Genomic DNA, 26264 nt, shown 5'->3' with positions numbered 1-26264 from the left:
ACTGGAGGCAGCAGGATCAGTGTTGGAAACCAGCTTGAGTTACTTGAGTTTCTGTCTCAAAACCACCAAACACACACGCACTAACAAAATCAAGTCTAGTAAAATGATCAGGATAGGTTTAGGCATACACACTGACCGCTGAAAAAAATCTACATTTGTTCTCGGAGTTGAGAATATCTTTGGAGTTTTCGGATTTCGAGGTTAGGACATCCTCTGCGCAAGAACCTTCCCAGTGGCCACGAGGGGAAGGGAGGGCATGATAGGCGGAGTCAAGATGCCACTTCCGGGATCCTCCCTCCGCCTACTTCAGGAACCACCCTTTTTTTTTTTTGCATGATTGGCAGTGGGTGTAGCCAATAACCATCAGAAAGGGGATCGACGCCGTGGAGGGCGCCTTACTCTGGTTAGGAACGTCTCTCCCAGATAGACTAATAGCAAGTTCTGGAAGGCGGGTTCTCCCCTGGGGGCGGGACAGAGTGACGGGCATCATTTTTGACTTATGGAAACGTGACTGCCTGTAAGGTCCCACCAATCAAAAGTGAGAAGGCCGGATCTGGGGCGGAGCTGAAACTTCGGCGGTTGAACCGCTCGTGAAGTGGGGACTCCGCGGAGAAGGTGAGCAGCGGCATCACGGGTACAGGTGCGGGCGCCAGACGGGGGCAGTGGGGACCCCCGGAGCGCCACTTCCACACAGGTGCGCGCCTGGTCCTGTGCAAGCCGGAGATTTCACAGGGTCTTTAATGTGCCATGTTGTCACTCGCGAGACACGCGATTAGAACATAGAGGTCCCGTGTCGAATACTGCACCCGAGTTTGTGAGGTAGAGCATTATTATGCGCACACCACGCGGAGTGGAAGGGGGAGATACCCGTGATGCTGTGGAATCTGAACTTGATTCGGGTTGGAGGGTGGGGATAGGTGAGACGGGGGCAGGAACTCTCTAGGGTTGAGGGGTGTGTCCTGCGGGCAAGTGGTTTTCCCAGTGTGCGCTCTGAGCAAGTTATTTTACATGAAGTCACTTTTAACTTTCCCCGCTTTTTTTTTTTTTTTTGCGGTGCTGGATATCAAATCCAGCCTTGTGCATGTTAGTCAGGAGTTATTACAGTACTACTGAGCTACATCCATGCCCAAGAATAAACTTTTGTTTTGAGTCAGTCTTACTATGTAGCCCCTGGACAGCCTGGAGCCCAATTTAGAGCAGTCAGGTCTCGAATGCATAGAAATTGTGTGTGTACTCAACTGTGTGTTTGGTGATGGTGCAGGGGGATTCGTACCACAGGATGGGTGTGGAGGTCAGAGAACAACTTTGTGGAGTTGGTTCTCTCCTTCTACCCTAGACCCTGGGTTCTAGGGTCAAACTCAGGTCTCACGGTTTGTACAGTACCGAGTTTTATCCATTGAGTCATGTGGACAGCCCCGAAGGAACTCTGAAACATCTTGACAAACCGTGCAGTGGCATCCACTTGTAGTCCCAGGTACTAGAGAGACAGGCCAGCCTGGGCTACAGAGTGAGTTTGAGGCCCGCCTTGACTACACAGGGAGGACTTGTCTCAAAAACAAAACAAAGCAAAGCAAAGCAAAACAAAACGAGAAGAGAGTGTGGGGTCTGGTATCTGTTTGTCTAAGTTGGAGTTCTGGTTCTCTCTTGTTCTTACCACTGAAATCACTATGGCTTTGGGCAAGTTGTTTAATCTGTTGGAGCTCACTTTGTGTGGAATCACTTTTTCTATACCAATTCATCACCCTGTTTACTCAGTAGTGACTCCCAGATGTTTCTTTCCAGCATCTATCTCTGCCCTAAACACTACGCTATATCCAAAGGCCAGCCCTTCTTTGCTTGAAAGCCCAGCTGACATGCAGTTATCCCTAAACAATCCTTTGGTGTCCCCATTCAGCATGGCAGACCCTTCCTTTCAGGTACTTAAGAGTTAGTTGGCCGTCACTCCTTCCTTTCCCTCTCATTAAATGTGTTAAATGTGTGTGTGTGTGTGTGTGTGTGTGTGTGTGTGTATGGTCTGGAAAGTAAATCTTGTCTGGGACTGATGTTGGTGGTATACACCTATCATAATCGTAGCACACCAGAGTCTAAGATAGGAAGACTGTGAGTTCAAAGCCAGCCTTGGCTACTTGGTGAGAACCTATCTCACCAAGGATGGATGCTTGTCTGGCTTGTGTGAAGTCCTGAGTTTGATCCTCAGCTCCAGAAAGGCCAAGTGTGTGATGAGCCCCTGTAATCCCAGACCTTGGGAGGTGGAGGATAAGGAGTTCAAGAAGAGCCTGGGTTATATGAGACCTCTTTGCAAGCAAGCAAAAGATCTGATCATGTTCCTCTGTTACCCCCTCCTGTCTCCTACTCACTCTTCCATAGTCTCCATCTGCTCACAGGATCTCCAGGTCATCCGGAGCTTCATCCCCCTCTCGCTTCATGGCCCCATACCTTTGGAAGGGCCTTGCTTGTGCTATTGGGGCCATGAAGTCTTGGTGTCCTTTGGACATTGCAAATACATGCTTCCTACTGCTGTCTGCCCTTCTGTCTGGATTGGCTTCCCTCAGGTGTCTGAGTGGCTACCCCCTAACCCCCCCCCCCCCCCCGCTCCTATCTGTCTCAGTTCAGGTAGGAGCATCATGAGCCCTTGCTGACTGCCAGTCCAGTCACCTGGTTTTCCTTTGTCTATGTCACCTGAGGGCTTCTCAGATCTGCCCACTAGTGTTGGGTTCCATCTGGTTCTGTTGTGCTCCTGAAGAGCACAAAGGTATGGAAGTAGATACCATGCTACAGTTAACTACCCTTCCTCTGGTCTCCGTATGGTGGACGGTGAGCTGGTGGCCTGGGTGGGGCTCCTTCCTGGCCATGGAGTCAGCTGCAGTAATAAACTGGACACATTGTATCACCCCTAGGGGCCTTAGAGCTGAGCCTGGAGAGTGAGAATGACTGGGCCAAGACATTGCTCCTTGGTGTCCCCTGTTAGATTGGCACTGGAGGGACAGTAAGAACGACAATCAGAAAAGTTTGCTTTTATTTGTATTGTTAGGAATTGAACATGGAGTCTTGTACAAGATGGGCTAGCGCTGTATAACTGACCCTTGGCCCCGACTTTTTTTTTTTTGGGTTTTTTGAGACAGGGTTTCTCTGTGTAGTCATGGCTGTCCTGGAACTCACTTTATAGACCAGTCTGGCCTAGAACTCACAGAGATCCACCTTCCACTCCTCCCGAGTGCTGAGATTAAAGGTGTACACCACCACCGCCCCAGCCTCTTACTCGTGGATTCGAGGCAAGCTAGCTGCCTTCTGCTGAGCCATGCTTGCAGGCTTTTGGGATGAGGATGAAGTGGCCTTTGGCTGTTAACTGAGAGTGGTGGTATGGGGAAGTGACGGGCCCTGTAGGGAGCCCCTGTCCTCACGACAGTCCTATGAGGTCAGCGCACTTTTCCCCAGCTTTGTGTGTTTGTATAAATATATTTATAATACACACACAGATATATATATATATATATATATATATATATATATATATATATATATATTTACACTATCTGGGATTGAGCCCAGGGCCTCACACATGCTAGGTAGGACCCCTACCACTAAACTACATCTCTATCCTTTTTTGAGACTGGGTCTCCCTAAGTCACCCAGCATGGCCTTGACCTCACTGTTGCCCAGGCTGGTCCTAGACTTTTGATTCTACATTCAGCCTGTTGCTAACAGGCCTTTGACCCCAGCCCTGGCTTTATCTGCACTTTACTAAGGCAGAAGAATTCCAAGAGACGGCAAGTGCCTTACTCGTGGCACACTGGGAAGTGAAGTGAGGAGCTATGGTCTGAAGCTGTGAGTTCCCAGCATGCTGCAGCCCTGATTGTAAGGTGTGAGCCATGAGCGTGAGTCAAGAGTGATTCAAATGCAGTGGCACCTTGGGAGGGAAGGGGTGTGTTGGGACGCATAGCTGGACCGTGAGGAGGGGATGGCTGCTGTGCCTAGCTGTAGGAGCCTCAGTTTCATGGTCTGTAAAATGGGGTATGATTGTAATACCTACCAGAGTGCAGAATTAGGATGAGGCATTGGTAAGTGTGTTTTCGGGACACACTGGGTGTGCTGGGGAACTGCATGGTATACTGTAGAGGTCTAGATTGTGGGGTGTCCTATGATTGATTCTAGCAGAAAGCAGAGATGTCACGTTCAGTGGCCTGAAGGGCTTTTGTTGTTGTATACCCCTGGGGGACGGTGGAAGGGGAAGAACAGGGTGGGGGGGGGAGCTCTCACCATCTCATATTCATCCAGGGTTGGGAGGTCGACTCAGAGTGGGGTGGCAGTCGGGCTATGTGTCACAGTGTGTGACACCCCTGTGAGCTCAGTGAGGCTAGAGATGGGGAAGTGTGAGGTGGTTGGTGGGCTGGGACAGTGAGTTTTTTCCATGGTGGTGGTGGGGAGTGCTGGTATGACGGTTCTTTGGGGAGCCCAGTGTGGAGCGTTCTCTTTCCTGCATTGGGTGAAGACTGAAATTTTGGAGCACAGTTTGGGAGGAGGAGCCAGTGGCAGTGACTTAACCCTGGGAAAAAAGTTAGGATTCCCTTAGTGAAAGATGGTAAGGAGAGGGCTGGAGGCTTGGAGATTGTGAGGGTGACCCCAGTGTCCCGTGGCTGCAGGGGGAGTGGGCACCGGGGTGCTCCAGGTGTGTGTACCTCAGTGTCTGCAGAGGGAGGGGGTCTGGGGTGCTTCAGGTGTGTGTACCTCTGTCCCGTGGCTGTGGGGGGAGGGGTCACTGGGGTGCTCCAGGTGCTGTGTAGGGTTGGGATGTGGCATCAAGGGCTGATGAGGGCGGAGCCTCTATGCTAGGATGCTGGTCAGAAGGTGAGTAGAAGAAGAGGGGCAAGGAGAGACTTGGGATACACTTGAAGTCAGCCACCAGGACGAACTGTCAGTCCTTTAGTGAGCAAGTAGAGGAAAGGGGTCTGGAGGGAGTGAGAGACTCAGAAGGAGCCTTCCAAGGGAAGAGAGGTGGGAAATGAGCGTGGGGATGGGATGGGGGTATTAGACAGTTTGGGCAGAATCCAGGTGAAATATGGGGGAAATGAAACACGGGGAAAGTGGGGTGTACGTAGGCTACCTTGAACATGTGAGCAGACTTGAAGCAGAATAAAGGGGGGCATGACAATTCAGATAGAAAATGCAGGGGACGGGGTCCTAGGAGAACGTGAAAGTGGGGGCCGATGTAGGGAGAAGCAGTGTGCTGGGAGAATAGGATGGAGCAGGGATCTTTGTAAAGAGAGGGGGTTGGTTTCTGCCTGTGACAGGGAGCACATGGGCCACGGAAGTAGAAGTCTGCACAGGGGAGGGCGTCCTGAGGAGTCCAGGGGAGGAATGAGTATAGGATTTGTGGGGCTCATGTCTGGCAGTAGCTAAGGGATGGTTTCTATGCCTTCAAGAGGCATTGGGAGGGAGCCTGCATTGGGGGAAGAGTCGGTTATAGGCCTATTATTCAGAGGCTGAATGTCTGGGGCCGAGGTGGTGGTGGGAGTGAGCACAGGGTGCTGGGCAGGGATGTGGGGCCTAGGTGGGACAGGGTGGAGGACTAGGCCAGACTGGCAGTGGGGACAAGGGAGGCAGTACCTTGAGTACAGTTTCCCAGGCATTCCACCTCCAGTGCCCTAGTAACAGTGTTGTGGTGGCCCTTACTGGTCTGAGGGGCGGGGTCTGTGGGTGGGGCCTGGAACTCTGGCACTGGATTGTGGGTCAAGTTAGAAAGGGCAGCACCACAGAGATTAATTAGTACTTCAGGCTTAAGAACTAGAAAGTGGAAGCATAATTGGTGGGGTCTTTTAGGTTTTGTGGAGCCCTCCAAAACATACCAGAAACCTGAATCCCAAACCAGCATGGGCTGCTTGTGTGCTCCCAAAGCTTCTGTCCCCAAACCAAACTAAACCACAACCAAAACGCACCCCCCCACACACAAAACCACAAAGTGGGAGCTCTGTGCTGTTGCCGCGTTTTGTTTTGAGGATGGGGTTTCTGTCTTGGGGGTCTCGTTATGTAGCTTAGGCTGGCCTCAAACTGTTGACTACATTTCTTACCTCCATCTGAGTGCTGGGGTAACTGGGGTGCACCACCATGGCGAGCTGAGAGTTAGTTCCTGGATCCACTGTTCATCTCAGGAGAATGACTTTGTTCTTCTGTGCCTCATTCCTCGTCTGAAAAATGAGTTTAAAAATTGACACCTTCTTCCCAGAGCTGTTGGGAGGGTTAAACCTGATAACGGCATGAAAAGCACAAAGAACTGCTGGGTGTGGCAGTCCCAGCACTCGGGAGGCTGAAGGGGGAGAATCATGAGTTCTGAGCCAGAGCTACAGAGTGAGATCCAGTCTCAGAAAGACCAAGGTTGAGGGGCTGGAGAGATGGCTCAGTGGGTGTGAGCACTGGCTGCTCTTCCAGAGAACCCCGGGTTCAATTCTCAGCACCCACACGGCAGCTCACAGCTGTCTGTAACTCCAGTCCTTTGTACTCTGAAGACACTGGACGTCCATCTCTAAGTCTCTGTTTCGTTCCCCCTCTCAGGGACCCTGGCCATGGACCAGCCAGCTGGCCTGCAGGTGGACTACATCTTCCGGGGTGTGGAGCATGCTGTGCGGGTGGTGGTTTCGGGGCAGGTGCTGGAGCTGGAGGTGGAGGACCGGATGACCGCTGACCAGTGGCGTGGCGAGTTCGATGCCAGCTGTGAGTGTGCCCACTGGGGTGGGCTTCCCTCCCCTCCCCCTGAGGTCAGCTCTTTCCTAGGGCTGAGGTTGAGCCCAGTTGTGCTCCTGTCTCTTCTGAAGCTCTCCAAGGTGGGACAGGAGTGTGGGCCCCATGAGCTGGCCAGAGACAATGAGGACTGGGCAGAGCTGGAGAAATTGAGCATATTGCCTTTGGGCTGGGTAGGTGGTCAGATCTCAGGAGGAACTTTTCTTCCCACCCAGTCATTGAAGATTTGACTCACAAGACGGGGAACTTCAAACAGTTCAGCATTTTCTGTAACATGCTGGAGTCGGCCCTTACCCAGGTAGGCACCAGCATCAGGACCGGGAGCTTTCTGTTGCCCAGAGTTTGGGGTGAGGGGCTGTGGATGGGCTGCCTCATGTGTGCAGGGTGCTTGGCCTTCAGAGCTTCTTTTGCACATGCCAGTGATCACTTATGACTCAGGTGACTGTTGTTTTCACATAGAAAATTGAGATTGTAGGGCTGGGGGTGTGGCTCCAGGGTGGAGTGCTTGCTTAGTGTGCACAGAGCCCCAGGTGGATCACCAGCACCTTGGTATTTGGGCGTGGTGTTGTCTGCCTATAATCCCGGATCTTAAGTAGTGGAGGAGCGGTTCAAGGTCATCCTTGAGTACAGTCTTAGTCAGGGTTTCTGTTGCTGTGAAGAGACACCATGACCATGCTGGCTGTCATGAAGAAAACATTTTATTGAGGTGTCTTGCTTACAATTTCAGAGGTTCAGTCCATTATTATCATGGCAGGGATCATAACAGATGTGCTGGAGTAGTCGCTGAGAGTCCTACATCTTGCAGGCAACAGGAAATAGTCTGACACGCTGGGTGGTATCCTGAGCATAGGAAACCTCAAAGCCTGCCCCCACAGTGACACACTTCCACCAACAAGGCCATACCCACTCCAACCAGGCCACACTGTTTAGTAGGGCCACTCCCTATGAGATCCTGGGGCCAATTGCATTCAAACTACCGCCGTTACAAACTGAGACTGGGGCCAGTTTGAATGCAGAAGACCCTGTCTCAGACAAAACAAAACCAGTAGTGTTGGGGTGCTGGAGGGATGGCTTATGGTTGACAGTACTTGCTTCAGGAGGACCTGAGTTCGGTTCCCAGCACCCATTTCAGGCAGCTCACAACCGCCTGTCACTTCATGTCCAGTGGTTCCTACAACATCTTCTGGCCTCTGAGGGAACCCACATTCGCCATACATACCCTGACATAGACACAGAATTAAAATTAAAATAAATCTTAAAACCATAAAAAAAAAAAGAAAAGAAGAGTAGATTTGGGTCACAAAGGAGAAAGGGAAAACCACTCCACTCTTGATGTTCTTGTTAAGATATTGGTGAAGGCTCCGGAACTGGCCTAGAAGGTAAAAAGGTGCTTGAGTGGCTGGCCTGGTGACCTGGGTCCATCTCCAGGTTCCACCTGGTGGAAGGACAGAGCAGAACACTGAAAGTTGTCCTCTGACCTCCACACGTGGCACCAGCATGCAAGCACACCGGAGCTGGAGAGGTGGCTCAGTGGTCAAGAGCACCGACTACTCTTCTAGAGGACCAGGGTTTGATTCCCAGCACCCACGTGGCAGGCCACAACTGTCTATAATTTCAAGATCTGACCCAGACATACATGCAGGCAAAACACCATATAAATAAAAAAAATCAAGAATGCAAGCATGAATCACACACACACACACACACTTAAATAAAATACATAATAAATTTTATATTAAAAGTACTGGTGAAATCAGTCCAACTTTTCTTCATTTCTCTCTTCACATGAATACACGTGACTGTTTTTACAGATATATAATTATATGTAGTTCATACATTTTTCTAAAGAATTCTGAACCTTTTTTTTTTTTGAGACATTGTCTCATGTAGCCCAGGTTGCCCTGGAACCCCTTGAACTCACTGTGTAGGCAGGGATGACCCTGAACTCCTCATCCTCATGCTCTGTCTTCTAGAGCCGGGATTACAGATTGAGGCAGTTTATGCGGTGCTGGGGTGGAGTCCAGGGCACTGTGTCGGACAAGCATGCTACCAACTGAGCCCCAGCCCCAGCCCCAGCCCCAGCCCCAGCCCCAGCCCCAGCCCCAGCCCCAGCCCCAGTATTTGATAAGAATTTAGCCACACGGGCTAGAGAGATGCCCCAGTTGTTAAGAGAGCTTGCTGCTCTTGCAGAGGACATAGGTTGGGTCCCAGCACCCATACCGGGTGGCTTACAATAGTTAGTAACAAGCAGTGGGCCACCTGATGGGGGTGCCATCGTCTCACCAGCCCCCTGGATAGCAGTTCTCAGATAGTGGAGTGCGCATCTGTGCTAGCATGCCAAGCCTGGACCGGTGTAGCTGCCAGGTGGAATCTGCCGCCTCATCAGGCAGCTCCAGTCACACACCTGCCATCCCGCACACCTGCCATCCCGCACACCTGCCATCCCGCACTGGGGAGGCAGAGGTAGGAGGACCTGAGACCTGGCATGGTGACTGAGAGGGTGGCTGTGAGCACCCTTGGCACCTCCCATCCTCTTTTCCCACAGAGCAGTGAGTCTGTCACCCTGGACCTGCTCACTTACACAGACCTGGAGTCCCTGCGGAGCCGCAAGCTGGGGGGCCGCCCGGGCACCTTGGCCCCCAGGTCAGCACAGCTCAACTCCAAGCGCTACCTCATCCTCATCTATTCCGTGGAGTTTGACAGGTGGGCACAGTGGCTGGCTGAGGGCCCAGGCCAGTGGGCAGGGGTGGGAGGAGCCCCCAGTGCCAGGTGGCTGAGAGGTCTGTGACTGGATACAAGTGGCAGAGTGATCATTGCCTGTACCTGTGTATTTCTTGTTTGCAGCTGAATGGCAGGCAAGCACTGTGCCACTGAGTACAGCCCCACATGTTTCAAACATGATTTATCACCTAGCCAGACATCCAAAGTGCAGTTCAACTTACTATTAGGGACATAAGATCTTTGTTTGTTCTTTGTGTATTTGCTTGCCTTTATTTATTTATTTATTTATTTATTTATTTATTTATTTATAGATAGGATCTCTCTATGTAGCCCTAGCTGTTCTGGAACCTACTATGTAGCTCAGGCTGGCCCTGAACTCACAGAAATCTGCCTGTCTCTGCTTCCTGAGTGCTGGGATTAAAGGTGTAACTTTGTAGTCTAGGCTGGCTTAGAACTCACAATGCCTAGACTTGAACTAATGGTGTTCCTCTTACCTCAGTTTCTCAAGTGTTGAGATTACAATTGTGCATCACCTTGGCTGGCTTCTAAATTGTTTTTGCTTTTGACACATGACATATCTTTTGTAGCCTTGATTTATTTAGAACTCATAATGTAGCCCAGACCAGCCTCCATGGGAGTCCTCCTGCCTCAGCCTCCCAAGTACTGGGATTCCCATCCTGTACCGCTGTACCTGGCTAAGGGATGCTTTCTTTTTTTTTTTTTTTTTTTGGTTTTTCGAGACAGGGTTTCTCTGTGGCTTTGGAGCCTGTCCTGGGACTAGCTCTTGTAGACCAGGCTGGTCTCGAACTCACAGAGATCCGCCTGCCTCTGCCTCCCTAGTGCTGGGATTAAAGGCGTGTGCCACCACCGCCCGGCCGGGATGCTTTCTTTTTATGTACATGTGTGTTTTTTTCTTTAAATTTTTAAAATCTTTGTATGTTTAACATGTTGGCCCCCCCTTTTTATAATCCTACCATTATCTCTTCATGGTCACAGAGTAGCTGCTGGGCCTCTAGCCTTGCATCTTTATCAAAGCAGGAAGAAAAGGAACAGGGCTCACCAGACTTCCCAAAGAATTAGTCTAAGTGCTCATATGCTGGGAACTGAACCCCAGTCCTCTGGAAGAGCAGCCAGTGCTCTTAACTGCTGAGCCGTCTCTTCAGCCCCTTTCCTTTAAATTTTTTTTTTAAAATTTGTTTTGTGTGTATGGGTGTTTTATGTGTATGTCCGTACACCACCTGCTTGTAGTGCCTGCAGAGTCCAGAAGAGGGCATCTGGGATCCCCTCACATGCAATTATAGTGGGTCCTGGGAATTGAACTTGGCTCCTCTGTAAGAACAACATGTGTTTTAAACGTTGAGCCATCTCTAGTCATTCTCTGTCCTCCTTTATTTTAACTTTTTTTTTTTTTTTTTTGGTTTTTAAGGCAGAGTTTCTTTGTGTAGCCCTGACTGCCCTAGAACTCACTCTGTAAACCAGGCTGGTCTGGGATTCAGAGATCCGCCTGCCTTTGCCTCCCGGGTGCTGGGATTAAAGGTGTGCGCCGCCACCACCTGGCTCCTTTATTATTTTTAGGAGAGAGTCTTGCTATGTAGCCCAGCCTGGCCATGACAACTCATGGCAGTCCTCTTGCCTTAGCCTCCTGAGAACTGGGCTTACACCTGGTTGGTAATGGCTTTTGAGTAGCTGGGCAACAGGGTCTCTGCCCTGGTGTCTGGCCTAGTGAGCTGAAGTCAGAAATCCTGTAGGAGCTGTGGTGAGTGGGACAGCACCTGAAGGCATCCTGTAATGTCCCAGCTCAGGGCTGACTCAGCTCAGGCCATCTGGTGTCTCCGGAGTAGAGTCTGGGGCTTAAGTAACAGTGCCTCCCCTGCAGGCATGACAGGATAGTCAGTTGGCACTGCCAAGCCCTGAGTTCTTAGAATCCTGAGGCAGAAGCGCAGAGACATCTGGGCATGACTGGCTGGCATGGTAGTTTGTGGACAAAGAACCCAGAGCCAACTGCTTTCCCAGCACTTGGGAGGCAGAAGCAGGTGGATCTCTGAGTTCTAGGTCAGCCTGGACTATGTAGAGAGTTCCAGGACATCCAGGGTCACACAGTGAGATCCTGCCACAAGAACCCAAACAAGCAAAGCCCTCAAAACATAAAACAAAACAAAACACCAAAACAAGAACACAAACTTTTGGGACTCTGTGTGCTTGTGTTCTTTGACTCGGAGATCTGTGTCTTTGGGTGGATTTTGGCCTCTGAGACTCCGTGGTTCTGATCCCCTCTCTCAGGATTCATTACCCGCTGCCCCTCCCGTACCAGGGCAAGCCGGACCCTGTGGTCCTGCAGGGCATCATCCGCTCACTGAAGGAGGAGCTGAGCCGCCTTCGCGGGCTGGATGGCGGCCAGGACGCTCGTGATACTCGGGAGACAGAGATCTGGCACCTGAGGGAGCAGTGAGTCTGGGGATGTGTGTGGTGGGTGTGGTGGGTGTGGGTGTGGTAGACGGGATTAGCACCACCTTTTTTTCTTCTGAGCCCCGCCTCTCTGCCTTCCTAGGCCCCTAGGACAGTGAGAAGGATGTTCAGTGTGTGGGGGATCGGGAGGGGGTTCCAGAAAAAGGTGCAGAAGCAGGAGCACCATCAGTAAAGGCGATGTGAAAGAGGTTGGAAGAGTGGCTGAATAGCCTTCACCCAGCCTCATGCTGCCTGGCTCCCGGCCTTGGGAATGGACGTTAATCAACAACCATGTAATTGTGTTATCGGCTACAGAGGAAGTGAGGAGGAGGCAGAAAAGGTAGCTGTGCCCAGGGCCCGACAGGTAGGTTAGGTGAAGGAGTTAGAGAAGAGTGCTCTAGGCAGAGGTGCAGCTTATGCAAAGTCCTCAACTGTGGGGAGAGTGGGAAGAAAGAGTGAAGGTTGGAATCCTCCCCAGCTCCTGCTGTCTTCTGTCTTCTGTAGGCAGGGGTTGCTCTCTACCTGGAGGTGGCCAATTCTTTGAGGAGGACTACTGACATTAAAAAAATATTATTGTACCCTATGCATGGTGTGTGTGTGTGTGTGTGTACACATGGGCACACACCATGGCATGTGGAGTTGGTTCTCTCTCTCCATATTTACATGGCTTCCAGGGATAAAACTCAGGTTGTCAGGCTTGTATTGTTGAAGGGCAAGTGTCCTTACCCACTGAGCCATCTTGCCAGCCCATTTCTTTTCTTTCCCTTTTGAGACAAGGCCTCACCTATTCAAGACTGGCTTCAAACTCTCGATCTAGTCAAGGATGACTTTGAACTTTTGGTCCTCCTTCCTCCAGATCTTGGGTATCCATGGGCTTATGCATAGGCCACCTGACTTGGCTTATGTAGTCCTGGGATTGAACCCAGGACATCACATGTGCTAGCCAACCAAGCCACACTCCAGTCCCCTATTACTCTTTTTAAGATTGGTTTTTATTATGTATTGTGTCTGTGTGAGGGTATGTGCCCGTGTGCCCATGGAAGGCAGAAGTGGTTACCATCTCAGCAGCCCTATGAGATAGACATTGCTATCATTGCCGTGCCAAGAAGCCCAGAGGGCTAGGGGTCTTTCCCAGGGCACACAGTGAATTGTACGGCCAGGCTAGACCTTGGATGCAGCCAGCACTTCTGCATTGTTGGAGGTGCCAGCCTAGACTGAGTGCCAATTGATGTCAGAGAGGAATGACCTTCTCTCACTTGGGAGTACACTGGGTAGCAGGACCCATGGGCCCTGCTGAGCAGAGGTGGAGGAAGGACACAGTGGGAGTCTGAGGCACTTACCCTCCACCAAAGTCATCTCCCAGATTGACCACAAGGTGGCGACCTCTACCCATCAACAGAACTGGTAAGGGTGTCTTGAAATCTCTCAGGTAGTGGTGTGTCCTTCCTGTCAGTTCTAACTCTGCCTCCCCCTCCTTCTCTTGGAGACAGGGCCTTGCTTCTGAGGGAGAATGCTGCCCCATAGGGCGATGATCCAGGCAGAAGGTAGAGGGCCATTCCAACAAGTGCTGACTCTGCAGAGGCTGGTGCTGGGAAGGGCGTGATGGAGGGTGCACGTGCGTGCGTGCGTGTGTGTGTGTGTGTGTGTGTGTGTGTGTGTGTGTGTGTGTGAGAGAGAGAGAGAGAGAGAGAGATTATTTTTTTAAATATTTTATTTATTTATTATGTATACAATATTCTGTCTGTATGTCTGCCTGCAGGCCAGAAGAGGGCATCAGATCTCATTACAGATGGTTGTGAACCACCATGTGGTTGCTGGGAATTGAACTCAGGACCTTTGGAAGAGCAGGCAATGCTCTTAACCACTGAGCCATCTCTCCAGCCCCCGAGAGAGATTATTATTATTAAAAAAAACCCTAGTTTTATGTGTTTACCAGGTAGACTAGGCTATCCCTGAACTCTCAGCAATCCTCCTGCCTCTGCCGCCCGAATGCTGAGATTATAGGTGTGCACCACCGTGTTTTGCTCTTGTCTTGTTCCCTCCTTCGTTCCTCCCTTTATCCTTGTCTGAGACAAGATTTCTCTGTGTAACCCTGGCTGTCCTAGAACTCGCTTTATAGACCAGGCTGGGCCTGAACTCAGAGGTCTACCTGCTTCTGCCTCCTGAGTGCTGGGATTAAAGGTGTGACCACCACGTTTTGCCAGTTCTTGAGACTGTTGGCCAGACTGACATCTTCTGAGGAGATAATCTAATTCCATGATTCTTTCCACTTTTGCCAACTGGGGTAAAGAAGTACATTTTCCCCAGGAGTGGCACGATCAGTGCCAAGTCTGTCTTTTACACACCTGTGACAGAATGCTGAGTTAGCTCTCATCCTCCACAGACGCCAGTGGCTTTTGTGGTCATGGCCATTATGAACTCCTGAATTTGAAGTTAATTGCATTTGTGTTGGTTCCCTTCGACTGATGTGACAAAATGCCCCAGATTTGGTGGGTAGCTGGGCATGGTGGTGCACACCTTTAATCCTAGCATCGGGAGGCAGAAGCAGGCAGATCTGGCGGCCAGCTTGGTCTACAGAGCAAGTTCCAAGACAGGCTCCAAAGCTACAGAGACCCTGTCTCGAAAACCCAAAACCCCCAAAACCATTGCAGTGGGTAGGTGAGTGGCTCCTGTGGTAAAGTTGCTGCTACTAAGCCTGCTTCAGTCCCTGCCACCAAGCCTGCTTCAGTCCCTGCCACCAAGCCTGCTCAGTCCCTGGGACCCACATGGTAGAGGGGGGAAGTCCCACCAGTTGTCCTCTGACCGCCACATGAGTGCTATGACGTGAGGGTGTTGTGTGCATACACACAAATAAATACATGCAATAAAAAGGAAAACCTAAAGGCAAACCACTGGAAGTGTGTTCTGTCTCCCTCTGGAGGCCGGCATTGGGATGGCATTTGCTGGGCTGCAGTGTAGGCTTCAGTGGGGCCATCCTCTGGTATCCTTGAGAGAATCCCTTTCTTGTCTCTCCGGCACCTGGGAGCTGCTGCTGCTCTAGGCTTGTGTCCTGGTAGTCTGGTCTGGGCTGTGTGACACACTTCCCTCCCCTCTCTGTGGCTCTAATATCAGGTTGTGATTATGTTTAGCGCTTGCCCTGCTGATTCAGGAGAATCAGTTTATCTTACCACCCATACCAGATTTGTAAAAGCCCCTTTTCGCTAAATAGTGGAACAGTCACAGGTCCCAGGAGAAGGCCCTGCACATCTTTGGGCATGTGGGGGCTAGTCTGTCTTTTACTCAGCTTACCACAGATGTGATCTAATTCATTCATTGCAATGGATTTTTGTTTGCATGTTTGTGTTGTCTTTGACCAGGTGGAACTGTTCATGTTGGGTTCTATATCCTTTTAGAAGGCCTCAGTAGTCTTCTCTGTTTTGCTTTTTAAGTACCAGATGTAGAACCCTGAGCTTGTACATGCTAGGCAAGTGTTCTTTCACTGAGCTATACACTCACTGGGGGATTCTAGGCAGGGGCTCTACCACTATTTTCCCAAGACATTTTATTTCTTTTATTGGGAGCCAATGTTAGCGTGAGCTGTTCATTGCAAGTGCTCACTGTCATTGGGCTACACTTAGTTTTTTTTCCTTTCCTTTCTTTCTTTTTTTTTTAAGTGAAAAGAGTCAGAAGACAGGTATGCTTTTAGAAAGAGAATATATTGTCTGTTCTTACTTTTTCCTTGATTTTATATCCATTTTTTTCTGATAAAAAAACATAGTTGCCAAGGTTAGTAGTTATTTTTTTAATTCCGAATAATACCAATGCAATCACTAATGAGACTTCCAAATAAAGGTTAGATTTTTTTTTGCAGCCTCTTTTGCCCTGAAGCTCTGTATCCCACTTGCGAAAACTGTGTGTTTTAGCCACATCAAATAACTCCACCTTTGATACACATTTATCTGACCGCCCCTTCCCCTGATTCTGGTGATAGGTCCTGAGGCAGGAGGATCACCTGAACTCAGAAATTCAAGATCAGCCTGGGCAATATAGCCAGAGTCTGTCTCTACATAAAGTATTTTCGTGGTCCAGAGTCAAAGCTGGAAAGGGGTACACCCAGAGAGGTCCAGTTTCTCCATCTGGTCCCCCTTGCTCCTCCACTACCCTTTCTCCATTTGAAAGTTTTTTGTGTATCTTATGTTTTTAAAAGTATGAACCTACATAGACAATTTATAACTCCTCTCATTCCTTTTTATAAAAAAGGGACTTGGTAAATATATTCTGCACTTTTTAAATTAGTGAAAATCAGCCCTCAACCCTTTTCATGGCAGTGCTCCACTGTGTATGAGCCACAGCACTCCTTTAGTTCCTCCCGTGGATACTTAGTTACCTTCGCTTCTTGCTGTTTATAAACAGCGGCAAGGAAAAGCCTGTGTGTGTGGTGTTTTCTTAAGGATCATTGAGCAGGGTAGCAACCTAATCAGTTGTTACTGGCTGGTGATAAGATCTGACTGGGAAAGTCTTGGAGATGGGAGCAGGGATACTAGGGCTAGGCTTGCAGCAGGCAGCTTGAGCCTTGTCTCTATACTGACCTCTTCACTAGGAGAGATGTGCCTGGGTGTGGGGTGGATGAAGGCGAAGAAGTAGCCTCAGCATCCTTCCTGCCTCGAAGGGAAGTTGACAGGACCAGACCCCTTCCTGGGAACTGCATTTCTCTTTCCTGGGGGGTCTCGGGAACTGCATCCTGTGGAGTAGTGGGGAGTGGCTCACGGTGCTTGGGTCCTCTTCCCCCTTCAGGGTGACCCGCCTGGCATCAGAGAAGCGCGAGCTGGAGGTTCAGCTGAGTCGCTCCCGAGAGGAGGCTCTGGCCGGGCGGGCTGCTCGCCAGGAGGCTGAGGCACTGCGCGGGCTAGTGCGGGGTTTGGAGCTGGAGCTTCGGCAGGAGCGTGGCCTCGGGGGCAGGGCTGCAAGTCGTCGCAGCCAGGATTGCCGCCGCCTGGCCAAGGAGGTGAGGGGGCAGAGCCGGGGAGGGGGCGCCTCCCTGGACTTTGGTCTGGTCTGGACTTCGGAGTTTTCCTTTCCGCTTCCCTCCGCAGCTCGAGGAGGTGAAGGCCTCGGAGCGCAGCCTGAGAGCTCGTCTGAAGACGCTCAACACTGAGCTGGCCATGTACAGAAGGGGGTGAGAGGTGGGGCTGATGGTGTGTGTGTGTGTGTATGTGTGGGAAGCTCAGAAATGGGGGGAGTCAGGTAAGGTGATTTTGGGGGAGGCGGGCGGGGCCTGTGGAGAATTAGGCAGGGCCTAGAGGTAGGTTTGGGTGTGGGGTGGAGCCTGAGGGCCTCTTGATCCCAGCGGGAGGAAACAGGGAGGTGTCTGCTGTCCTAGCTTGGCGAGGGAGACTTAGAAGGAAGACCTCAGGGTATAGCGAGGTATTAGGATGTAAGGAAGTGGCAGGTCCTGGAAAAGGACTTGGAGAGGTGGGATATAGGAAGGTATGGTGATCCGGGTGGGAATGTTTGGGGAGATAAGATAGAAGGTGGGCCTCAGGTGCAGAGGAGGTGTGTGTGGCCCCAGGGTGGGAGCGGGCTGGCGGGTGCAAAGCTGACAGCGGACTTGGTGCTCCCAGGAGACGCACTTTGCTTGCGCCGGCTCCAGCCCGGGGAGATCGAGCTTCGTCGTCCCGGGAGCGGGAGCGCTCTACGTCTCGCGGCCGCGCGGCCACTCGGTCCTCTTCGCGGGAGAGCGGCCGTGGGGCCAGGGGTCGCGGCAGGCCACCACGCCCCTCGCCTTCGCCCACAGGTCTGTGGCTGCCCCGCCCTGTGGTAGGGAGGCAGGATGGGCTAGCTCCCACAGAAGCCGGTATGCGAGCCAGCCTCCTCCCCACACTGTCTAGGTGGTCGTGCGCCCCGTTTTGACCCCACAGCCTTTGTGAAAGCCAAGGAGAAGAAGCAGAGAGAGATTAGGATGAAGTAAGTCTGTGTCTGTTTCCCACCCCGGCTCTGTGCTTGGTCCGTACCTCATCTCCCACCTGTCACCAACTGACAGCTGACCCTTGCCTCCCCTTAACTCTACTGTGCTCCCACTTCTCCTCCCACTCCACCCTGTATCCTCCAGTCCTGGTACTGTTCTAACCTCTAGGATATCTTAACTCTGGTTTCCTTGGTTCCCATCTCCTCCCTTGGTCCTGCCTCCCCTTGGTGTCCCTGTTCCTCCTGCACACTCAGCCCCCTCTCTTGGCCCCGCCCCCTCCTGACCTCGTTCTGCTCTCTTATCCCCTCGGGTGCACTGTTTGTTTCTCCCATTCTCACTTGTCCCCACATGACCTCTGGCAGGCCTTGGGTTCTGTGGCTCCTTTCCCGGCACACCTCTAGTCTCTGGATTTCTAGGCAGCAACAGCAGCGGAACCGAATGGGCAGTGGAGGAAGCGGGGACGGTCCGTCCGTCTCCTGGTCTCACCAGGCTCGGCCCGCTACTGCTGTGACAGGCCGAGGGGACGCCGCCAACCGCTCACGGAACCGCAGCTCTTCGGGTAACCTGCTGGAAGAGGCACTGTGGGCGGGCGGTAGGCGGGACAGGTGACCCGCCGGGCCTAACGACCTCCGTCTCCCTCTAGTGGACAGTTTCCGCAGCCGCTGCTCGTCCGTTAGCTCCTGCAGCGAGCTGGAGGATTTCTCCGAGTCGGTTTCCAGGAGGTAAAACTTGTACTCTGGGGAAGGACTCTCTGGAAAGGGCGCCTGGGGGGAGAATGGAAGCAGCCTTTTACATGGTCATTAGGTGATAGAGGCTGGAGGTCTTAAAACCGCGAAGATGGGTCAGGAGGGAGATACCAAAGATGCTCTGTGGTCCTTGATTGCCTTCTTTTCTCAGTCATCGTTGCCGTGGTCGTGGGAAACCACCCAGCCCCACACCCTGGAGCGGGTCCAAGATGGTGAGAATCATTCCTGGCTGGGAGAAGGGAAGGGTAGTATTAAGCCATAGGTGACCAACCATCTTCTATGATTGTGTTGTCCTGGGGGGACCAGATTGTAGAGGGAACTCTAGAATGATTCTGGAAGCAGGGTGCTTGGGGCCCTGAGACTGGCGGGCAAAATCTTAGTGGCCACAGTATGTTTTGAGATGCGGCTAGGCTGGTAGAATGCCCATCTAGCACAAGGACCCGGGTTCCATATATACTGTGTGTGATTGCACTGGCGGGCCTGTGAACCCAGCATTCGGGTATAGGCAGGAGGATCCAAAAAAGCTGCAGAGAAACCCTGTCTCAAAAAACCAAAAAAAAAAAAAAAAAAAAAAAAAAAAAAAAGAGTTCAAAGTTTAAAGCCAACCTTAGCTACAGAGTGAGTTTGGGCTATATGAGATCTTGTGTCTGAAAGAAAAAAGGAAAAGGGTCTTTTCCTCAAATTATGCCACTCACTCCTCGCATGTGACAGGGTGCTTTTGGAGTCTCTCCTGCTTGTGGGTGACCGGGGTGCTTGGCGAGCTTCTCCTGCTTGTGGGTGACTGGGGATGTTTGACTAGCTTCTCTGTGCCTCAGGCTTTACCAGTTCACCCCTTGGAGTGCTCTTGTGTCAGGACCTCTTGCTTCAGTGATGACTTGCAGATCCTTGGGTTCAGAATCCCCATGGGACTTGGGGGATACGGAAGGGCTTGCCTAACCCCTTTTCTGCCTCTCGTCTTCAGAAGTCTACCACCCGAGAACGCAGCAATCACCAGAGACACCTGACCAGTTCTGGGGGCTGGGTCCCCATCAAAGGTGAGCCTGGGGTTCCATATTTATCCCTTCTTTCCCTCTCTCCATCATCCCAGAATGCTCTGGGGTAGTAATAAGGGCAGTTAATTGGCTCTTTGCTGTTTTAGGCCTTTGATGGTCCCCGACACCCACCCCAGCACACCTACCCTCCTCTGCTTTCCCAGAGTACAGTTCTGACTACCAGGGAGCTGACATGGCTGAAATAGATGCCCGCCTGAAGGCTTTGCAAGAATACATGAACAGACTGGATACGCGGTCATGACCCTGGAGAGGTGGTACCCCGATTTCCCATTCTACCTTCAGGGGTCTGGTGTGGAGGTGGCGCCCCTCCCATGCTCCACACCTCTCGGTGCTCCTGGAGTCTCAGGTGTGTGAGAACCTGACTCCCCCTCTCTCCCAGTAATGCATTCTAGGAGAAGAGGCTCTGTGTATTTTGTAAATAAATGTGGTTGTTCTTGGCCCTTAGCTTATGATTCAAGGGTAGGAAAGGAGTGGGAAGAAATAAGGATGGGCTGCTAATGAGGACCTGAAAGTGTGTCTGGCCAGTCTGTGACCTGGAGGCAGGTGGGCACTAGAACTCTCCAGAGGAGTTCAAACAAAGTCGGTATGTCTGGCCATATGGCAGGGTAGCGGTGTCTTGCAGCGTGGTCCACATTGTCTGGTTCTTTTGAACTGCTGTGGGTGATGCCAGGGCCTGCTTGGTGTTGATTCCTGGGCTCTTACTTGAGATCTCTAGGTTCTAAGCTGTGATGTTGCTTCTGAGCCAGGGTCTCTGGGGTCTTGATTCATTCAGCATTGGGCCTTGTGTGGGAGAGATAGTGAAGGGGTCATGTGACACAGGAACATGGCTGATGCTATTTCTTTATTGGTGGGGTCACTGGGAGGACAGAGGGGCGAGGAGGGAGCAAGTGGCAGGAGGGATTCCAGAGTGGCGGCTACCCTGGGCCTCACTCGCGGTAGTTCTTCCAGTGTTGGATGACTTCATAAAGCTGGTCGCCTGGAGAGAGTGTGCTTTGCACATCTCGGTGTCCTTTGACCTCATAGTTGGATCTCAGGAAGCCCTGAGCCACCCCATATTCCAGAAGATTCAAGGCGGCACGGAGGGCCCGCTTTGGGGGTACCCGCTCTGCAAGGGGAGGGCAAGATACAGGGAGTTAGACTGGGGCATCTCTGAAGGGCAGAGAGGTAAGGGATGGTTGTGAACTGCCCTCTGCCTCAGTTTCCTCATTCCCATAGGGCTGTGGTGGGTAAAATAGTTAACTTTTGATAACCACCATAGGGATCCTGCCCAGCCCGGAGGCAAGCTTAGCAAGCATTGCCTGCTATGTTGTTGCTTGGCCCCGACCCTCTCTGCTCCCAGGCCCCAGGGTCCGGCCCATACAAAAAGCTGTCATCTATTAAACATATCTTTGGTGCCTCAGGAATTAACTGATTGATTCGAGACAGTCCCTATCCCAGACTGGACTCCCTGTGTAGCTGAGAATGTTCGGCTTGAACTGATTTTGCTACTGTCCCCCAGTGTTGGGATTAATGTGTGCATCCCATGCGGTCAGTGTGGTGTTTTAAGTTTGAGCCCAGGCCGTGTGCATGGTAGGCAGGGACTCTGCCAATCAAGCTATAGTTGTAGCCCTGTTTTGTTTTTTTGAGACAGGATCTTATTCTATGGTCTAGGCTGACATCAAACTCAGAATCCTTTTGCTTCCAGCTGAGGAGTGTTGGGATTATAGCCGTTTACTACGCTTGCGTCCTCCCACCCTTAATTTATTGTTGATCAGCTACTCCAAAAGTAGGGTCCCAGTGGCCCCATTATCCAAAGAGGAAAACGAGGTCATGAGCATATAGGTGGCAGAGCCTGTGATTCCCTTCTCCCCACACCACCCCCAGTCCAGGGCACTGGGTGCTTACCCATGTAGTTGCCCATGAAGGTGATACCGATAGATATGGGGTTCCAGGTGGGCCCTGTGTGGTCACCCTTGATGTTCCAGCCTCGGCCTTCGTACACGTGACCATCCTCTCCAATGAGGAAGCTGTGGAGGAGGGGCAGAGCTTGATAAGGGTAGGGGGGCTTCCCCCAACATCTTTCAGTCATTTTCTCCAATACTCAGGCAGCCGCACCCATTTATGGTACCCTGTTTCTTGCCAAGCACAGCTGTGCTAATACTTTAATACTTTTTCTTCATCTTTGTAGCAGCTGCTGAGTTGCCACCCCTATTTTACATAAAATCAAAGAGGTAGGTAGGGTCAGCGTCTAAGGTGACACAAATCTTATTGTTACCCACAATACAAACCCAATTGTGTGGGTAAGGTTGGAATTCATTGTTTCTCCAAGCCTCTGAATTCACCTCGTCCCCCATCGAGCCCCTGGATTGGCACTGCTGCTTTCCCACGGCCACATTGATAGCCAGGGGCCCACCCTGAGCCCCTTATTCGCACAAAGTTATGGCCTCGGCGGCCCTGCCCTCAGACGTCTGCCGTTGGGCCAGTGAGATGGCTCATCCAGTATAGGCCCTTTGCCAAGCTCGGCAACCGAGTTCTGTCTCTGAGACCAGTGTGGAGACAGGAGCAAACTCACCGACACCTGCAGGTTGCCCTCTGACCTCCGCACCAAGTTGTGCCATGTGCCCACCTCAGCTAAGTAAATAAGTATAAATAAAAGAGTTTTCAAATTAGTTTGTTCTTGTTCCAGCCTGCCTTAGTTCTTAGGGTTCTTGGGTATCAGGATTGTGGACTCAAGGGTGGAGGCTACATCTGTGTCTTTGGAGGTTCCCAGTCCTAGCACAGTAGATCTGTGAGTTTGACTCACTGACCAAGTCTCAATGGAGGATGCCCCCCATCCCCAGACACCTTGGAGTCAGGGCAGCCGCCTGGAGTTGGTTGGATGCTGGAGGATTTAGCCTCTGAGGTGCTGATAAAGCCCAGGATGATGGAACTAGGAGCCCCAGCCTGTCTGCCATCTAGGAAGCCAGCTCACAGCCCGCCTCGGAGGAGATGGGATCCAGAGGGGACATGGGGACCCAGGGCTAGGCTCAGTCAGCCTAGTGTCCTGGCAAGGTGTCAGCCTTGGTGAAGGATTCTCTTACAGAAGAGTAGGGGACACTTTGTGTGTGTGAGGCAGAGCCTGTCTCCTGCACAGGGACAAAAGCCCTGTCTCACTTTCAGAAGACACCAGACCACCAGCAGCAAGGGTAGAGGTGAGCCATCGGCTGACTCCTGCATCCCCTTTGCATTGTGGTGCCCTAGCCACATTTGCAGCACCGCGCTGCGGTGGAGGTGCTGTGGTTTTACCGGGATGCCTGTAAACCTCAGCCACCATCATGATGGGCATAGTCAAGCTGGCTCAGTGGTTAAGGATGCTTGCAGTGCTTTTAGAAAACCCGGGTTTGATTCTCAGCGCCCATATGGTGGCTCGCAACCTGTACTCCAACTTCCAGTGGATCCAGTATCCTCTTCTGACCTATGAGGGCTCTTGCACACACTGGTCTCAGGCACATACAGAGACACCCCCGAAACAAAACCCAAACCTCCATTTACAGGCAAAGAAAATGAGGTTCATGTAATGTGATTTTGCTTCTCTGTAAGACTGTGGCCCTAGGTCAGTCTTCCCTAGTTCCCACTTCAATTCCCAGCAGCAGCTTTGATGTTGGAGCCTTAGAATTATTAAAATCTCAGGTGGAAAGTCCTGGGGACACCCCCAGGCATCTGACCCTTTGGTTTTGGCAGAGCAGTCGGGTAGGCTGGGAACCAGGATTTCCAGTAAATTCTGCAGGCGATTTGGCTCTTAGCGTATAGGAGTCACAGGATTCAAATGCTCCTGTTGGAAACAGACTCAGGTGCAGTATAGTCTGTGACACTGGAAAGAAGCCCGTGTGACTGATGGGTGTGTCCCCCTGGCCCATCCATGCAGCCAGAGGGAGCCTACTAACACTTGGGCTAGTCTATGCCTCTCCCCCACCCAGAACCTTCTGTGGGTATTGTCTGACCTCTGTCTTCACCATGACCAGTGGGGTCCCTGCCTCAGGCCTGGTCCTTGACAGAATCTTCTAGCACTTGCCTCTGTGCTGCACTCCCATCCCCAGCTTCCCTCTGTTTCTCCAAGAGCCACATCAAAGCCACAGGATGCCATCCCTCACTTGGGGATCTGGCTTCTGTTACCCTTGCCTACCCTGCCTCCACCCTTTTTTGGAGATAGGATCTTGTTATGAAGCCCGGGCTTTCCTTGAACTTGTAGTAATCCTCCCATGACCAGCACAGGGCAGCCTATTTTTCTCTCTGTTAAAAACATGTGTGTGTGTGTGTGTGTGTGTGTGTGTGTGTGTGTGTCTGTGATGCATGTGTGGACGTCAGAGCAACCATTGGTCCATCAATAGTCCTCTCCTACCCGGGTTAGAACTCAGGATGTTGGGCTTCCTGGCAAGTACCTTTACTTGCTGAGCCATCTGGAAGTCCTTTTTCTGTGCATTCTGTTTCCATCCTGAACCCACCTTTTTCTGTCTTTATGCACACTGGACTATAGTGATATGTTCCTAGCAATGGCCCCATCTGGAACTCTGGCACACGGAAGACATTTGCTCATAGATTTGGGACCATATGTTAGCCAGTTTCCCGGGTGTTTGGTATTAGGGGCCCCAATCCCATTGGCCTTTGCAGAAGAGGACGTTGAGCCCAGGGCAATAATTTCCCTTTGTAGTCCCCTGCCCTGCGTCTCCGGCAGCAAATATGCTCACTGATGCCAGGGCTTGGTGTGAGGCTCAGTCATCCTGGCATTGTCCTGACAAGATCTGGGCTTTTAGGAAACTATTTCCTTATGAGCCTATAGGGGTGACACCTTGGTGTGTGTGAGGCAAAGTCTGCCTCTTCCCACAGGGAGACACAGATCCAGCATCAGGAGTTGGAGCAGTGAGGTCGGCCTCCTCCCACCCAGTCTGTACTCACTTGTAGGCCACGTCGCACCAGTCCAGGTTGCTCATGTGGTAATGCTGCACGTTGCGGGCCTGCTGCTCACAGGAGGCCGGGCTGCTGCAGGTGCTGCCTGCCGTGTGCGAGATCACCACATAGCGAACCGGGTGCTGCAGGCGCTGGGAGCACTCAGATGGCCGGGCCTTCCACTCGCTGCGGGGCACCACGAAATTGCAGGAGGTGCCCAGGCCCAGGAGGCCAAGGAGAGTCCAGGCAAGCAACATGTTAGACGTAGCGGACAGCCTTCTGGGCTGTGTATGACTCAGGCGCTGGACCTGTGGAGTTTTATCATCTGGGGCAGGGTGGTGGCAGGAAGGGCTTGCTTCACACCTGGGCGGGACTTTCTGGACTTGTTATAGAGGACCTCAGTCTCAGCTTCCTCTTTGGGCAAGGGTGGGACAACGATGTGGCCTTTGCTCAGATTGTGAGGTGGGTGGGGGGCAGAAGACAGAAACTTCCTTATCGGGAAGGGCACAGAAGACCAAGACATCTGTCTGTGGTTTTCTGGAATTACCAAGACTTGGATCTTGGCCCAGCTTTGTGTCTTCTCAGGGAGGACATTGTGTAAACTTTCAGGAAGTTGCTTAGGTGAGGGACCCAAGGCTTCGGCATAGACTTCTTTTCTGTAGGTGGAGCATAACAAAGGAACCTTTTAAAAATATATGTGTGTATGTATTTATATTTGATGGATCTTGTGTAACTTGTTCACTCTTGAGACGAAGATAACCTTAAACTGAAACGACATGAGTCCCCAGCCGCTGTGCCTGCCTGCAGATTCCCTTGGGTCCAAGTCTGAAGGTGCTCAGCCCTACAGGCCAAGGGGCTAAGATGTGGGAGCCCCTTTCACAGCTTTCAGTGGACTCGGAGACTGGACGTTGCTGCCTGAGAAATCGCAGGCAGTAGTGCCTCTTGTCCTGAGTCAGAATCAGAGCCAAGCTGCCTGCGCCTGAACTCCAGCCCTCGCCAATGCCTTAACCACAGTGTGCCTGTTTCTCCAATATGGAGATGGTAGCAAGGTTTCTGACTTCCAGAGTTGATCAGGAATTGTATGAATGGACTGGGTATTGGCACCTGAATGTCTGGCACATAGCGTCATCACCACTACTCCCTCAGGTTAGCTCCTGTCTGTGATGTGGTTTGCATGGGTGACCATAGCTGTTCCATTCTGGAGAGAAGTGACTCTGAATGCAGAGGGTCACAGAAACTTCATTCAGGTCACACGGAGTGCTTTCCCGGAGCTTCTGTCATGCCCGGCTCCTATTCCCATGCCTCTCCATAACACATGGTGAAATCAGGGCAGACCGCCTGCTTTCCTGTCTTCTTTGCTTACACTCTAAATGATTTTGGGTAGTCCTCCCATGGAGCCTACTGGCCTCGAACTCACAGAGATCTGCCTGTCTCAGAAAATCTGCTTTTATTGGGCTTGCTGGTATGTACTAGGGCATACTAGGGCGTGTACTTGGGAGTGTTAAGGAGGCAGGAGGATGCACAGAGCCTGGACTCAGGATGGGGAGAAGAGAAGCAGAGAGAGCTGGAGCCCTGGGTCTGTGGGGACCTGCTTGGTGAAGCACTGGTGAGCTGTGCCTGTTTCAGGAGCTGGCAGAGGGAAGGAAAGGGCACCAGAAAAGCCCTTCTGTTAGCCAGGACACTGACCATCTTTTGAGTAACACCTTGAGCCTAGAAACGGAG

General features: G+C 51.6%; 2 protein-coding genes across 3 annotated transcripts; one reads left to right on the top strand and one right to left on the bottom strand.

Moving 5' to 3' along the window:
* The first annotated feature begins 569 nt into the window (after positions 1-569).
* Ccdc61 (coiled-coil domain containing 61) lies at positions 570-20077 on the top strand. 2 transcript variants are annotated; one of them, XM_038339191.1, is made up of 14 exons: positions 570-615; positions 6547-6705; positions 6948-7030; positions 9278-9435; positions 11734-11898; positions 16672-16882; positions 16971-17053; positions 17499-17671; positions 17766-17841; positions 18259-18401; positions 18486-18564; positions 18740-18800; positions 19550-19622; positions 19784-20077. In XM_038339191.1, exons 2-14 carry the CDS (start codon positions 6558-6560, stop codon positions 19879-19881), a joined length of 1551 nt encoding a protein of 516 aa, XP_038195119.1. In that variant the 5' UTR covers positions 570-615; positions 6547-6557; the 3' UTR covers positions 19882-20077. The 2 variants fall into 2 exon arrangements, with proteins under 2 accessions (XP_038195119.1, XP_038195120.1); XM_038339192.1 differs by having other exon boundaries at positions 19727-19903.
* Positions 20078-20462: 385 nt separating this feature from the next.
* On the bottom strand, positions 20463-24814 carry Pglyrp1 (peptidoglycan recognition protein 1). Its single transcript, XM_038340288.1, has 3 exons — positions 24552-24814; positions 21525-21646; positions 20463-20745 (listed from the first exon to the last, which is right to left on the bottom strand). Exons 1-3 carry the CDS (start codon positions 24797-24799, stop codon positions 20567-20569), a joined length of 549 nt encoding a protein of 182 aa, XP_038196216.1. The 5' UTR covers positions 24800-24814; the 3' UTR covers positions 20463-20566.
* Between the last annotated feature and the right edge of the window lie 1450 nt (positions 24815-26264).

This window comes from Arvicola amphibius, chromosome 8, assembly GCF_903992535.2.
Source record: "Arvicola amphibius chromosome 8, mArvAmp1.2, whole genome shotgun sequence".
Taxonomy (NCBI): domain Eukaryota; kingdom Metazoa; phylum Chordata; class Mammalia; order Rodentia; family Cricetidae; genus Arvicola; species Arvicola amphibius.
Note: the sequence above shows the minus strand (reverse complement) of the source record. Positions and strands in the feature narration are given on the sequence as shown.

Excerpts from the sequence above, each read along its gene's own strand:
- Pglyrp1 (XM_038340288.1), bottom strand. The coding sequence starts at position 24,799 with ATGTTGCTTGCCTGGACTCTCCTTGGCCTCCTGGGCCTGGGCACCTCC. Across the intron at positions 21,647-24,551 it reads TGGTGCGACGTGGCCTACAA|CTTCCTCATTGGAGAGGATG; the intron begins GTGAGTACAGAC and ends CCTCCTCCACAG. Across the intron at positions 20,746-21,524 it reads CTTCATGGGCAACTACATGG|AGCGGGTACCCCCAAAGCGG; the intron begins GTAAGCACCCAG and ends CTCCCCTTGCAG.
- Ccdc61 (XM_038339191.1), top strand. The coding sequence starts at position 6,558 with ATGGACCAGCCAGCTGGCCTGCAGGTGGACTACATCTTCCGGGGTGTG. Across the intron at positions 17,054-17,498 it reads CTGGCCATGTACAGAAGGGG|GAGACGCACTTTGCTTGCGC; the intron begins GTGAGAGGTGGG and ends TGGTGCTCCCAG. Across the intron at positions 17,842-18,258 it reads CAGAGAGAGATTAGGATGAA|GCAGCAACAGCAGCGGAACC; the intron begins GTAAGTCTGTGT and ends CTGGATTTCTAG.